General features: G+C 40.1%; 1 protein-coding gene across 1 annotated transcript in view; it reads right to left on the bottom strand.

Annotated features, from left to right (window-relative positions):
• The window catches only part of THSD7B (thrombospondin type 1 domain containing 7B), a 717619-nt gene that overhangs the window by 436974 nt on the left and 264854 nt on the right, over nucleotides 1-15791 (bottom strand). The window contains exon 6 of the mRNA XM_040971516.1: nucleotides 12959-13156. Within this exon, the coding sequence (XP_040827450.1) occupies nucleotides 12959-13156 (198 nt within the window). The remainder of the gene's footprint in view (nucleotides 1-12958; nucleotides 13157-15791) is intronic.

Below are 15791 nucleotides of genomic sequence, written 5' to 3'. Positions count from 1 at the left end.
AATAATTCATTTTAAATTACAGGCCATACTGAGTAGGATGGTAAAATTTCACACAATTCTTCTCTGTTCCACCTAGGGAATAAACTACTAAACAGTTATACAGTTGTTGGCTTTCCAGATTATCTAGGGCCCAACTGTTGTAGTATCATAGTGCCTCTCGTGATGTGTTTCTTACGTGAAAGGCTCTTTACCACAAGACTCATGTCACTCACCTCACTTCATCTCATTCCATAGGCATTGTATCAACTCCCATCACAGCTGAAGGGTGAGTACAACACCACAAGCATTTTGAGAGATATGAGAACCACATGACCATATCCACATAACTCATATTACAACACACTCTTTTAAATCTTTTTTTTTTTATTTTTATGATTTATGTGTTTCTTATTTACTTGAGTGGATAGAGGAATGAAGGAGAAATCTATCTTTCATTCTTTGAGTCGTTCTGCAAATGGCCACATCTAATGTTGGGCTAAGATGAAGGTAGAACCTAGAATTACACTCAGGTTCCCCCACGTCATGGTGGGAATGGGGAAGTCCAACCTGAGCCACCCTCTGCTGCCTCCAAGGACCCCTTAGCAGGAAGTGGGATTGGACGCAGGGCAGCCAAGCTTGACCCAGGCATCTGACATAGAGTGTGGACAACCCAAGTGGCTGCCTAAAACACTGCACTACAATGTCCATCCCTATTTTATCACTAAATGGTCTTAATCTCTTCTTCTCCACTTTTGTTGAAAGATACAAATTGTTCATATATGGGGTACAGTGTGATGCTTTTATACATGTGACGTTCAATACTATGTTCTTGCCCTTCAAGATTTAAGACTTCCCTTTTCTGGTGAAACATTCAAAAAACTTTCTCAGATTGTTTTTGGAAATATACAATATTTTTAACATATAGTTACTAGTTGCTCTAATGTATTGTAGAATATTGCTGTTAATGTCTTATTCTGCCTAATTTCTACGTTTCATCTTAAATGCACTTGCATAGGACAATATCATAGTATCCGAATAGATAAGCAGTACTTACAACAATCTATGTAAGATATAATGAAAACAAATATTTATGATAGTTTTTCATTTTCAATTAACATTTTTAAGAAACATGCACACGAAATTAAAAAAAAAAAAGTTGCACCAAAAGAAGTCACTTAAAATTCTGATTCCAGTGCGCTTAAAAACAAATATTTATTTTAAAGTCAGAGTCAGAGAAAAGGAGAGACAGGGCTCCCATCAGTGAATATTTGAGTATGTCACAGTGTTGACGCCTCTATGAACTTTTTGTCATGCTTTTGTACAGTGTTTGGCTTCACAACTCTTTGTGTTCTTCTGATATACCACTTACCTATGTATATATCATTTTAAGGTAGTAATTAAAATAATTTTAATCACAAAATTAGCTTCTCCTAGTGATTTTTCATGGGTAAATGGGATTTTCCAGTAGATTTTCTTTCAGGGATTTTCCTAAAAACACTCAAATCGTGATGTCAAGCCAAGGAACACAAGCAAAACGACAAGTGGATTTCTTACAATCTTACGGGACATCGTAACAGTGAAAATTACTCCATCATAATGCAAATGTGCATTTATCCAAGTTCTTTTCTTTTCCTATGTTTATAGAGAAGGGAGAGTGGAAACATTTCTGGCTATGAGGTACCACTTCACCCCAATTAAAATGGTTATCATAGAACCATGAAAAGCAATAAATATGCTAGTAAGAATGTAGAAAAAAGGTACTCTAACCCACTTTTAGTGGGTACAAAATTAGCATAACCATTATGGAAGACAGTATGGAGGCTCCTCAGAAAATTGAAAGTAGATCTACCACATGACCCAGCCTTTTCAGTCCTGAGACTTAATCCTGAAAGAGTCATGTGTATCCCCAGGTTTATTGCAGCTAAATTCATAATAGCTAAGATATGGAATCAACCGAGATGTTTATCAACTACTGGCTGTGAAGGAAAACATGACAGAATACCACACAGCCTTAAAAAACAAAATAATTACGTACCACCTTTTGCAACAACTTCAACAAAAAAATGTGCTCAACTGGGAAACATTATTCTTAGTGAAATAAGGCCGTCCTAAAAGCAACCAAATCTCACACGGTTTCTCTTTGATATGTAGCAATTAATACAAAACACAAAACATGCATAGCAATGAAATGGGCATCTTGTGATTTCTTTGTTGTTTTTACCCTTTATTTATATTCTTGTGGAACTACAGTCTTTTTACTTTTTAATGCTAAATAGTATGGTTAATGGTGTATCACACCTGGGACTATAGGGTGAACTCAAATTAATGTTTTGTGAAACAATTCAAGAAAAGACAAAGGAAGGAAGGAAGGAAGAAGGGAGGAGGGAGGGAGGAAGGAAGGGAGGAGGGAGGGAGGGCGTTGACAGGATGGCAGGTGGGCATTATGGTTATCTTAGATTGTATCTATGAAATATTTGAAGTCTGTTTTCTTCTTAGTAATAAAATTTAGGAAAATAACAACCACCTGCTATAACAAACATCCAAATGTCATTTTCAAAAATACATTACAGAATGAGAAAAAAAATGAAGCTTTGTGACTATAACAAACCCTGTTATTTTTTTAGGTTTTATTTTATTTTTATTGGAAAGTCGGATACATAGAGAGGAGGAGAGGCAGAGAGGAAGTTCTTCTATCTATTGTTTTACTTCCCAAATGACTGCAATGGCCAGAACTAAGCCAATCCGAACCCAGGAGCCTGGAGCCACTTCCAGGCCTTCTACACAGCTGCAGGGTCCAAAGACCTTGGGCTAACCTTGACTGCTTTCTCAAGCCACAAGCAGGGTGCTGGAAGGGAAGCAGGGCTGCTGGGATTAGAACCAGAACCTATCTAGGATCCTGGCGTGTGCAAGATAACGACTTTAACCATTAGGCTACCACGCTGGGACCTAGTCCCTGTTATTAATGCTCTAGTAATAAGCACAATAAAATAGGATGATTTAGGAAATGGGAAAGGGGACCACCTCACATTAATTCCCTCTGAAAGAGTAGGCTAACCATTCAATCACAGGCTGAGCATCAATCAAAAGAGTCACGACAATCTATGATGTGCTCTGCTTCCTGAATCACATGGAAAGAGAACCAAAAGCTGATTGCCTAATAAGAAATTCAGAGCAATGAACAAGGATACAGCCTTCCTGTGAGAGACATAAACACTCAGGCAGCAGCTACAGTTATCTGTAAATAGTGAGCACTGGGAAAATCAGACAGCATTTCTTCTTAATGTAAAAGACTGGCAGGGTAGTGATAGGACACAATCATTTATTAAGTAAAAGAAAAAAGAGGATGAAAGTTATCTTGAAATTTCTATGCATATAACAGAAAGAAAAGAGTAAGTAATTCAAAATACAATACTGGTTTATCGACAGACAACGTACAGTAAACACATTTGAGCCAGCATTGCAGTTCCTCTCTCTTTAGCATTTAAATTGATTCACCAGTCTCTATCCACTCACTACCTTCCAGCCCAACATGGATGCGGAAATTCTGATTAGGAGTCTCAGCGTTTCTCCTTTGGATTTCTTCATAGCCAAATGTTATTAGAGTTTCATCTTTAATTTCACTGCAAGACATCTAAATGAAAGGGAATGACGAGCTTGGCTATACGAACTCTCAAATTTAATCTCCATAGTACAGGCTGATCTTATGGGCACTTTCAATTGCAATGTCAGGTTCCCTTCAAAATTTAATACAATGTGTTTGTCCTCACCACGCTTCTTTCAGTAACAACAAGGATACCAAACTGCTACCGGTTGGTGGTCTGAAAAAAAATAGTTTGCTGAAAATGAAAAGTCTCTCCTCTAAACCTAAATAACTCATCTTCAATATTGTATGTCTTCTGTTTCTGCAGGAGAACGCTATTGCTTTCCGCTATCGGATCTTTTAGTAATCCATCTAGGTAACAATAAAGAAATAAAGGAATATTTACGCACTGCTTGCTTCTAGAAAGACAGTAATACATTTCGTGGATTTCAAAAATAATATCCCCAACAGGAAACAAGAAACAATACATTAGAATCAATAGCACTGTTGCTTCTGACAGTATAAGACATAACTCCTGCTACTCGGTCTACTGCTGTTGTGCAGAAACACTAAGAGAATGCCCAGCCCTCCCTTTGACACAAAATGTTTCTCAGCATAGGGTCCTGGATTAGCACCTGGAAAGTTGTTAGGAATGCAGATTCATAGGCCGTACCTGCAATTTACCTAATCAAAACTTTAGGTTAGAGATTAGAAATGTGTGTGTTCACAAACCCTCCAGATGATTCTGTTGAATTATATTTGTAGAAACATTGATATAGAACAAAGATAAACAGCATGCCGCCTCAACACCTTAGTTGCAGTTTTCCTAGCAATAATCTCAATAACATCTCAACAAAGTTTTTCTTATTAGTAATCAAAAACATTCTATTGCACTCTGGAACCTATAACAAAATGAAAATATGAGTAGCTTAGTTATTCATCCACTAGAAACTCATAAAATGGCTCAGATGTTGGAAAACAAGGCTTAGGAGGGTCACACAAATCGTGCAGATTGCTTAACTAGAAAGGAGCTGGGATTCCAGAATATTTATTGTGCTCAAAAGGACAGATTCAATAAACTGAAACCCTTTGGACTTTGCCAAATAATTGATACAATTTTGTTGAAAATTGGTCTCACGAGAGACCATTATTTCTTTTTGATAGGTGGGTCTTTGAAAATTAATTTAAACAAATATCATTTGAATTGGATCTTCTGTCTCCTAGAGCAGTGGACCCAACATAAACATCATTGTAAGCCTCCTTGTCCTTATTAGATCTGTATCAAAATGAAACCATGGGTGAAGAACTCCAGTGCTCAGACACCAGTAAAAACAGAAACTGAAATAGGCAAAACAAAGAGGCTGAGAAGAGGTATGGAATTAAATAAGCCAGCATCACAGTAGATGGGGCTTCATCTCACTGGGAGAATCTTGGAAACAATGCAGAACACACGACTTAACAGTCATTCCAACTGAGGCGGACATTTAAAAACTAATACTCAAGCCTTGAAATATGAACACTCTGGTAGAGCTCCTGCAGTCAGAGGAACTCCTCATGTGAGAGCAGTTGGAATGTCAGAGTAATGATAAATGGCCAAGTGCTCTAGGTAGGAAACTGACTTTACAGTCAGCCTATTCTGAAAGATCAGTTACCTGAACCTGTGCAGTTTGGATAAGACACATGTTCATGCCATTCTTGCCTTCTTCCCTCTCTCAAAGTACCTGGCAGGATGGATTAATATTCCAAACTTACACAGAGAAAACAGCTTTATTACTTCATTTATTTTGCTAAACAAAAAACTGATAGTAAAACTAAAACAACTGATGATTTCTTTATTTTAAGAAAATTACTATTATCCTTTAAAAACATACATCTCACTCAAAAACATACTTACTTTATCTAGGACACAATTGCTGAAAACATTTAGAAAAAAATCATTATTGAAACATTGGAGTTCCTCCATCCTCAGCGGTGGTCCTAATTTTGTGATCTCTTTAATAGATTTTCACTGTCGGAATCTACTTATGTGGCAAATAAATACCTGAAAAAACAAAATCTGCTTCTCTTTAATAAAATAAAGCCTGTGCTGAAATAGAATTTAGGAAGTCTTATAACAGTCATATATATATATATATATATATTATATAATAGATATATAGATATAGATATATAGAGAGAAGTAACAAACTTGAGAAACAATACAGTGAAAATGTTTATGAAGTAAAACATTTAGAATTCTAATGAATCACAAAAAATATCCAACACATACATCTTATCGGAATGGGATTTGACATTATTTTCGCTAGCAGCCAAAGAACACATCTCAAAATCTAAAAATACAAACATGGATGAATGCTTTGTGCCACAGACAGGTCAGTGCTAGAGATGCTCAAATTCCAGTCCTAATCCCCAGGTTAAGGTTCAGAAATGTACAACAGAGATGACTCAAATACTGGAGTCTCGGCCACCACATTAGTAGACACCGAATTCTGGATACATTTAAGTAGCTAATCAATCAGCATATAAACTCATATTCAGTCTCTGTCATTACTTTTCAAATAAAAATAAATAAGCAAAATACAAAATCCAAACAATCACTTATTTTAATATCATTTTCCAATGACATCCTTTTTTAAATTTGTTTGAAAGGCAGAGCTAAACAGAGAAGGAGAAACAGAGATTTAACCATCCTCTGCTTCACTGTGTGAATGGCCATGATGACAAGAGCGATGCCAAGCTGAAGCCAGGAGTCTGGAGCCTCTCCCAGGTGTCCGATGCCAGTGCAGTGGTGGAAGTAGGTGCATTAGCATGGAGTTGGAATGAAAGTTGAGCAAACGGGTCTTGGGCCATCACATAGTATGGGATTCTGCTGTTACATGCAGCAGCTTAACGTGCAACACCACAATGCTAGCCTCTGATTTTAATATCTTACAAAAATACTTAATTCTATACAAGTTAAGGACTAAGATAGCATACTTTCTATCAATCAAGAATATGTCTAAAAACATAACAGCCTTAGAGAGCAAAAGTGCATGTTATTTTAACCAAGATAAAAAGCCATATTCTTAATTGTTCAGGTTAAGTGGCACAGGCATGCACTCATAGGAAAATGTCCTTGAAATACAAAGTAATGTAACTTTAATGATGGGAAACCATTCTTCCTGCTTTCTGTGCAAATGTATACACACTATTAAAGGAAAATGCTTTCTCATAAAAGATGAAGCAGAAGGCCCAGCACAATAGCCTAATGACTAAATGCTTGTCTTGCATCTGCCAGGATCCCACATAAATGCGGGTTCATGTCCCAGCTGCTCCACTTCCCATCCAGTCCCCTACTTGTGACCTGGAAAAGCAGTAGAGGATTACCCAAAGCCTTGGGGCCCTGCACCTGTGTGGGAGAGCCAAAAGAGGTTCCTGGATTCAGATTCAGATTGGCTCAGCTCTGGCCGCTGTGGCCACTTAGGGAGTAAACCAGCGGATGGCGCATATTTCTCTCTGTTTCTGTTAATCTGACTTTCCATTAAAAGCAAATAAATAAATCTCTTTTAAAAAAGATGAAGTGGAAATGTGAAAGTAAAACCATACACGAGGAAAGAAGTGTGGTGGCAATACTAGAGATCAACTCTTTGGACATGTCAACCCATGAACTTTACTCTTTCTATTAAACACTTCACCAGTGCATGGAAGCACTTACTATAAGAGCACAGTATACACTGCATCACACCTTTTCAACACAGCCTAGTTGGGAAATCCCAAGGCAAAGCAAATGACATATAATTGGGATTTTATTGCTTCAGTAAACAGACAGGTGTTTCATTCAGCGAACTGCTGAATTCATTTAACCACTTTTCATATGAAGACACAAAAGACTCTAAATAGTAGTCACTTGTTAGCCACTAGTAACTCTGGTGCTTCTGTGACATCATGAGAATTTTTTTCCATGCTGAACTTTGAAGTTGTTGTATAGTGAGAAACTTCCATCAATCACTAGTGAAATCTGACCAAGAACTAGAGAAATGTTTGAGACCAAAGGTAAAACACAGTGCATGCACCAGCTTGATTAAGGGAGCATTATGTTGGGTTTCATTTCCACACTATTTTTGCATTTTAAATGTATCCTTCAAAAAAGGGGAAGCACAGTTGTCAACAAAACAAGACAAAAAGATTGGCCTTTATACCCTTTTCATGCCTGATTCCTTGCTGGCCCATGCTCATGATAAGGTGGTATACTGAGGAGAGAAGTCAGAGCTGTTCCATCAGTGAAAAACTGGGAAATCAGATTCCAAATCAGAATACTCATTCATATGACCTGAGAAGCAATTTTCTCCCTGGAAATATATATATCGCTGTCTGGCAAACTGCTTTCTTCAATCATAAGACTGTGCAAAAAATAGAAACTCAAGTCTGACTGACTAGATACCATCAGTGATAGATCACAGTAGAGAATGGAACAAAGAAGGAATACAATTGTAGACATCACAGATTACTCATTGGATCTTAGAGAGCCAAAAGTAGGCTGCATTCCTAAGCTAACCCATGAGGTTTAGGCACATCAGAAATGACTATTTCTGGTTACTTCCTATCTTTAATATGACAGATTATGTACTTTTGCAGGTTCAAGATAATAATGGCCTGGAAAAAAAAAAAAAAAAACTTCTGGGGGAAGAGAAAATGTCTTCCCAATGTCAAAAGGAATATAAATCAAGATACCCATCCTGGCTGCACCATCGGAATAGGGCAGAGACATGTCACAAGGATGTTAAATGTTTCTTTCCATGCCTGTGTATCAGCACACTTGAAGCAGTCATTGTGCATCAATATAAAAGTGGGAGAAAATTTCAGTCACTCTTGCACATTACATAGGCTTCCAATCTGACTGGCTTTCATATAAGTTTTTCGAAAGTCAAACTACGACATTTGGTCTCATCCAGTTAGTTCAGAATCACTTCTGAAGTAAACAGCTCATGAAGTAATTGATAAAAACAAGACTAATGAAAAGGAAACACACCAAATGTTAAAGGAAAAACATCAGAGACTCAGTACCTCAAGCAATGCCCCAGCCAGGCATTTAATAAATGCCAACAATTCTGTCAATTCCTGGAGCCATAGGAAGACCTTGATAAGAACTGCGCAAACAGAGGCACCTCTCTGCCGAGCCTCGGTCAGCAACCGTCCCGCACCACATGGAAACTCAGTAACGAAAAGCCAAATCACACCATATTTTCAGTTTCTCATTGGACAAAATGTGGCTGGAGCCATGAAAAGGATAGAATCTGACCATAGCCACAGCTGTGGCTGCTGCCCCACAAATGATAGGAGAGTTCCATGAAGTGTTTAGCAAACACAAAGGCTTACAGTGCTAAATTAGTGTTAAAGTAGAAGTTTCCTCCATAGAAATTCAGAGTGTAAGTCAAAAGCTAGAAATCAGTCATTTCATAGGAATAAGCAATCAACTTCTAAACTCTGTAGGGGCAGACATTGGGCCTATTGGTAAAGAAAAGGTCTGAGATATGACTGTGCCATGTTGGAGTGCCTGGGTTCAATCCCCAGGTCTGGCTCCTGACTCCAGTTTCAACCTAAGACAGACCTGGAGAGGCAAAAGTAACACATCAAGCAATCATGTTGTCTCTACCCATGTAGGAAATGCAGGTATAATTTCCTGTTCCCAACCTCTGCTTGGCCCAGTACCAGCCACTGCAGACATGTGGGGAGTAAACCAGGGCTTGGAGGCCTTCCTTCACCACCCCTGCCTCTCTGTCAATAAGTTAAAATAGTGAGACAGAACTGCTGCAAACCTGTCAAATTGCTATTTCTTTTTGTTAAGATTTTCTTTATTTTTTAATTGGAAAGGCAGATATACAGAGAGAAGGAAAGTAAGATCTTCCATCTGCTGATTCACTCCCCCAGTGGTCACAATGCCAGAGATGAGCCAATCTGAAGCCAGGAGCTTCTTCTGGGTCCACCACATGGAAGCAGGGTCCCAAGGCTTTAGGCCATCCTCTATTGTTTTCCCAGGCCACAAGCAGGGGCTCGATTGGAAGTGAAGCAGCTGGGACACAAACTAACACCCATATGGAATCCCAGTGCATGCGAGGTGAGACTTTAGCCACTAGGCTATTGCACTGGGATCACACTGCATTTCCGAAGTTATTATAGAAGGCACAGCAAGCACTGTGAAAGAAACCCCTAGCTATGTGGACACAAGATACAATCCTCCAATTCCTGCTATGAAATGACAGAATGTGAGTTATAGTACTAAGCTTTGCTATGGATTGAACGTCCCCAGCAAAACAAATGTTGAAATTTAATTCATAATCATGAGGTACTAATGGTGTAGAAACTCAATTCAACCACATTTTACAGTGTGGCTCTCGTCTAAAGGGACAGTGGCTTTGTAAGAAGAATAAGAAAAACCTGAGCTAGCAAATTCTGATTCACCCTAGGATGCCTGTCCTAATGTTCCATTTCATAGAGGATCTTCTCAAGTAGGAGAATCTCTCTGGAGATGAACGCACATCCTTGAATTTCTCAGCCTTCAAAACGACAGGTCAAGTACACCTTTCTACATTATAAACTTCTCAGTCTGTAAGGTTCAGTTAGAGCAACAGAAAATGCATGAAGCCAAATAAATGATCATTTTGCATCCTGACCTGGAGGCTGGGAAGGGAAAAAGCAAGAATTATCCTAATTCTCATTATTATTTTTATTGCATAAAATAATATTCTTTGCAACTCTCATTGCAATAAAGCATAACAAATGTTTATTTTCAATAAAAATATGCACTTATTGGAATAGTTATATGCTAGGCACTTCACTGATCACTTATTTTTCTCTTTTTATTCATCTTTATTAGAAAGGCAAAATTACAGCAAGAAGGAGAGACAAAGAGAAGTTCTTCCTTCTGCTGGTTCACTCCCCACATGGCTGCATAGCTGGAGCTGAGCCACCCAAAGTCAGGAGCCAGGAGACTTCTCTGCATCTCCCACATAATTGCAGGGTCCCAAGGCTTTGGGCCATCCTCCACTGCTTTCCCAGGGTAAAAGAAAGCTGGGTCAGAAGTGGAGAAGCCAGAATATGAAGCAGCATCCATATGGAATGCCAGTGCTTAAAGCTGGAGGATTAGCTTGTTAAGCCATGGCACCAGCTCCCACTACTCACTTTTATACAATTGATTTAACTTACAATCTTGGCAGAGGGAGTCGCTTTTACTATATCTACTGTACAGTTGAAGAAAAGGCTGCTTCCACAAGATAAACAAGTGCAGGTGAGTTGCAGAATTGAAATTCCAACCTGATGGGCTCTGAAACCCAGATGTTAAACCTCCACACTTCACTTGTAACACTGTGACACTGAATACTGTGCACTTCTCTGTACAAATGAGCAAAATGTTCCCTACACCCAACAATTCTGTCACACCTGCAGGGGATTCTACAATTCAGGTAACATCTGATGCCACCTATTGGAGAGAGTAGCAGATCTCACAGTTTAAAAGTTTAATTCCACAAGATTTCCTTCAATTCCTAAGTCCATCACAGTTGCCAGGTCTGTTGCTTGTACTTGTTACCAACCAGCAATATATCAGGCTTCCCCCAACCCTCTCCTTGGGTGTCATAGTTTGTAGGACAGCTTAGAGAACTCTCAGAAATTTTATGTTGGCCCAGCAGTTGCTCATAAGGAATATTACAGAGTATAAGCAGACATCCAGAAAAATTGCAATGAACCAGTTACGAGAGCAGGAGCCTGGAGCTGCCCTACAAACTCTAGTCACACCCACGAAACCTGGACACTCCCAATGCCCTGTAGTACACGGAATGTGATGAAGGTTTTGCCACATGGGCATGACAGATTTAACCCAATTTTTAGGCCTTTCTTCTTTTAAGGCACGGTGAATAGAGCTAAAAGTTCTAAGCTCATCGTGGTTGGCTGTTGCTCTCCCAGCCAGGAGCTCACAAGGATCACCTGATGTGGAGTAAAAACTCTCATTACTCAAGGAGAATCTCCAAGTGCTCAGGTACACTGTGTCAAGAATCAGGACCAAAGCCAAATAGTAGAACGCAAATATACTCCAAACATCCTTAAATCTCAGGAAATGCAACCCTTTTGGGAACTTTGAGCCAGGAAACAGTGATAAAGGCCAATGCACATTTTTCTTTCTAGAAATCCTAATACAAATACCACAAAAGTCATCTTATTTGCCTTTGCTAATAAATGTCTATGTAGCCACATTCCAAAATGCCCTTTTTTACGAAAGAATGTTTACTTTTAAACATTAATTATTTTGTAATTTTAGGAAATTGCTTCCAACTGTTTACAATTGGCAACAGAGTTTATTGCCATCCGCATTTAATCAAACAACCATCCAGTTTTAGAGGTAACTAACTACATCATTTAATAAGATGCATATCTGCCCAATTATTATCATGATCTCTCCCCACCCCCAAAAGAATGGAGGCAGGAAAGGAAGGAGGGAGGAGGGGGAAGGAGGGAGGGAGGGAGGGAGAGGGAGGGAGAGAGAGGGAGTGAAGGAGAAAAGATAAAAGGAGATGGTTTGCTGTCAACTGTATGTGGCTACTGATACCCATTCTGAATCTAGTTTGTAATTTCCTCTGTTCTATAAATTACTTTGTTCTGTAAGTCAAAACATTTCATCCCACACACCGAGAGCATAATAAATGGGACTTCTCCTGGCAGGGCTGATTAACAGACGTACTCAATACTCTTGCAAGAGGCTGAGTGTTTTAAACTCTAGGAAAAAGGTTTTAAATGTCACTTCTCTCACTGCCATATGACTCACACAGTTTCTGAATCACACTTCATTTCAAACAACTCTCGTACTACAAGTCTGGAGATTTGGGAAAGACATCATCATTAATAGTTTTGTAAATCTTGACAATGTAGATCTTAAAGTGGTTCTCTAGAAATGTTAGCATTATGTCAAGAACGGATTGCAGCCTGATATTACATAAATGAAAAGATCCCAGTTAGCATATTTTTTGTTGTTGTTTCCAACTTGGAGGGAAGCACACCTCTAAACTCTTTACAAGCTAGTATTTGCTAATAATACATAGCTGCATCTTATATATCAAGCACAAAACACCAAATGCAATTTGTTTTGTATTTGTAAGTTGAAGAATCTCCAGGAGACTTCTATTTTCTATTTGTTTTTGGGAAATTAAGAACTCCAGAGCAATCCCCAGGGTCACTGCACTGCAGTAAGACATCATTAGTGTTTTCCCATTGAGCAAGATATCGGTCCCATGGTAAGCCATGGCTGACTGCACCACAGCGATGTTTCCTTTGACTTAACACAATCATGGGTAGGAAACTGACCTGTTAGAACATAGGCTATGCTATTGTGGCCAAGAGCATTCAGCCCCTCTGGGGTGGCCGATGTCATACCTTGGGTGTCCTGGCAGACGGCCTTCAGGATGCGATGCCCCAGGCCACATTTTCCATGATCAGGGATGCAGATGCCTTCTGACACCAACCATTGATAACACACGGGATCCTCACAAGGCACAGATTCCACCAAATGAGGACAATGTCCCGCAGGCCCCGTGGATTCCATGAGGACATGGCGCTGCCGCATTCTAAATCCTAAAAGGAGAAACAGCAGAAGTCTCATTCCACCCTCATACAACACAAAAACAACATACATAGCTACTGGGTAAGAAAGCTGGCATTTAGTTGAATACCCAACAACTCTGAAGCATGTGTTATTTTGATAGTTTGACTTCACGGAAATGGGGGAGAGGGAACAAAATGTTGAACAACAGTAACAAAAGAAATGGAAAAGAACAAGAACAGAGAATATATTTTGTAAGACTTTCTAGGCTAGGAGTCAGAGGGGCCAGGCATATCTACTGGCATAGTGAGTAGCTTATGTCTAGCGATATTATTAAACCAATGAAAACTCACAAAAATGGCCTAGAGACAGATAAATTCTCATTTCCTTTTTGCTGTTGTTTCTTACATTCTTGCTAGTTTGCACTTTTGGCACTTTGGCAAATCCCTGGTGCCTGAAAAGTCACAACTTTCTGCTCTGAAAATTTCCTAAATAGCTTTTAAAAGTCTCCAAAGCAGCTTACCCTGTTGAACAGTGCCACTCAGGGCTTGGATAGCAACCTCTCTAGACAGACAGAGTGAGAGAAAAACAAAAAGATATACTGTTGGACGAAGGACCTAAAGTCCTAGTAGCTGAAGACTACGATGAGAATGTGAATGGGGTGGGCCTCAGATGCTGTGGATCTACAGGGACACACAGCCATAATCAGCAGGAGTCACACAAGGACATGGAGGAAAGTGGGTCAACTCTGAGACTGTGAATGGTAAGAACTCTGGTAAATGGAGGACATGCTTTTGCTTTTAAACGTTCGGCTATGTTTCAGCTTCCATTGACACCTGCCACATGACAATGCAGACCTTCTCTGAATCAACATTTTGATTTTTCTCTGAGAAATCATATATACCTAAGGTATATTTTCTTTTTTATATGAAATTGTTCCATTCTTACAAAAATGAAAACGGGGTAGATATTTGACACAATGGTTAAAATGCTGCTTTAGGTAGCCACATCCCAATAGCTAGAGTGTCTGGGTTCAGCTGCCAGCCCTTCTCCTGATCCCTGCTTCTTACTAAAGTGGATCCAGGGAAGGAATGATGACAGCTCTGGTACGTGGGTCCCTGCGACTCACATGAGACATGGATCAAGTTCAGCAGCACATATGAAACCTGGCTGGAACAGGGGCCATTGTGCGAGTCTGTTAGTGGAAGGCAGGGATGGGGGTTGATGCTTTCTTACTGGACCTTTGCTCCCACTGGTGACCATGAGAACTAGGACCTGGGGCAGACAAAGCCAGGCAGGGCTATAACACCTGTTTGCTTGTATGTGAGCTGGGTTTAAGGGAAAGACAGGCTGGGGTGGCTGACTGTATCCACAGGTGCACGCAAGAGCCAGAGTAAATGCAGGATGATTGCACTTTGCCACAGGATCAGCTGGCAAATGCTGGGACTGAGGGTAAATCTTGCCAAATCAAACTGTAGAACCACCAGGAGAGTGCAAGATCCAGGACTGGGACTGGGTCCTGTAGGGAAACAGTGAGTACCACTTTAATGGGCTGCAACTCCAAATGGTGAACATGAGAAGCAGGACTAGAGGTGGGCCTGGCTAGACAAGGCAGTGCGCCCAATGTAAGCTGGATAGAAGAGTCAGCTGGATTGAACCAGGCATCAACATACACTGATGTGCATGAGAGCTGAATGGGATGTGGGACAGACTGGACCAATCTGCTGCACACTGGCAAGCACAGAAATCAAGACCTGGAGCAGGACTGGTGGGGGTTATTGGGTATCTCTCTAACAAGGCTGCAGCTCCCACTGGAATATGTGAGGGCCAAGTGTGTGGTGGACAGGGTTGGGTTGAGCCTCAGTAGCCATAGGTTAATGTAGGAGATAGGGCTGGAGGTAGAACTGACCCAGCAATTCCAACTACCAGTGTGTAATAGCCTGATGTGAGTAATGGACTGAGTCAGAGACCCCATACTGGAAAGCACACATGAGTCAGGCCTGGGATCACCTCAGACAAGATTTGGGGATCCCCCCAACTGTATTGCTGGATTCAGAATTCCAACCATAGGGAGAATCACAAGACCTATAGTCTGACCATTGAGTGCGTGTGTTAGAACCGGGCCTCCACAGTGGTTTACACAGAACAGTGGATGGTATGACCAGGTGCACATAGAGGATATGACAGTCTGTTGGGTTCTGCAAAGGGATCTGTTACCATAGCAGAGAAAGGAGGACAGAATAACTCGAACCACTAACCCAGCCAAGCAGTGACAGCAAATATCTGGGCAAATGGTGACATTAATGTGCAATGTCAGCCACTGGACCTAGGGAGGATTTTCCCATCCCCAGATTGGTGAGATCAACAGCATTTCAGAATTATTGAAACCACTTAAGGAGGATCTTCAGAGCATCCTCCACCATGGCCACTGGGATGACACTCAGTGGCCATCCCCTTTCCCCAAGTACTGAAGAGGTTAGGATGCTGGATGCAGCTTCTCCCATTTTTTTCCCCTTCACCCAGATATAGGAAAAAGAAAAATAAAATTTGGGAACAATGATCTCATCCATTTTCCCATAACTCTTCCCACCCTAATCAATTATGTAAACATTATCAAAAATAAAATAAGAAAAAAACTTTATAGTCACTCTTTTTTTGATGGCACAC

Source organism: Ochotona curzoniae, unplaced genomic scaffold (assembly GCF_017591425.1).
Source record: "Ochotona curzoniae isolate NIBS_2020 unplaced genomic scaffold, NIBS_Ocur_1.0 contig_2210, whole genome shotgun sequence".
In the NCBI taxonomy this organism is placed as follows: Eukaryota; Metazoa; Chordata; class Mammalia; order Lagomorpha; family Ochotonidae; genus Ochotona; species Ochotona curzoniae.
Note: the sequence above shows the minus strand (reverse complement) of the source record. Positions and strands in the feature narration are given on the sequence as shown.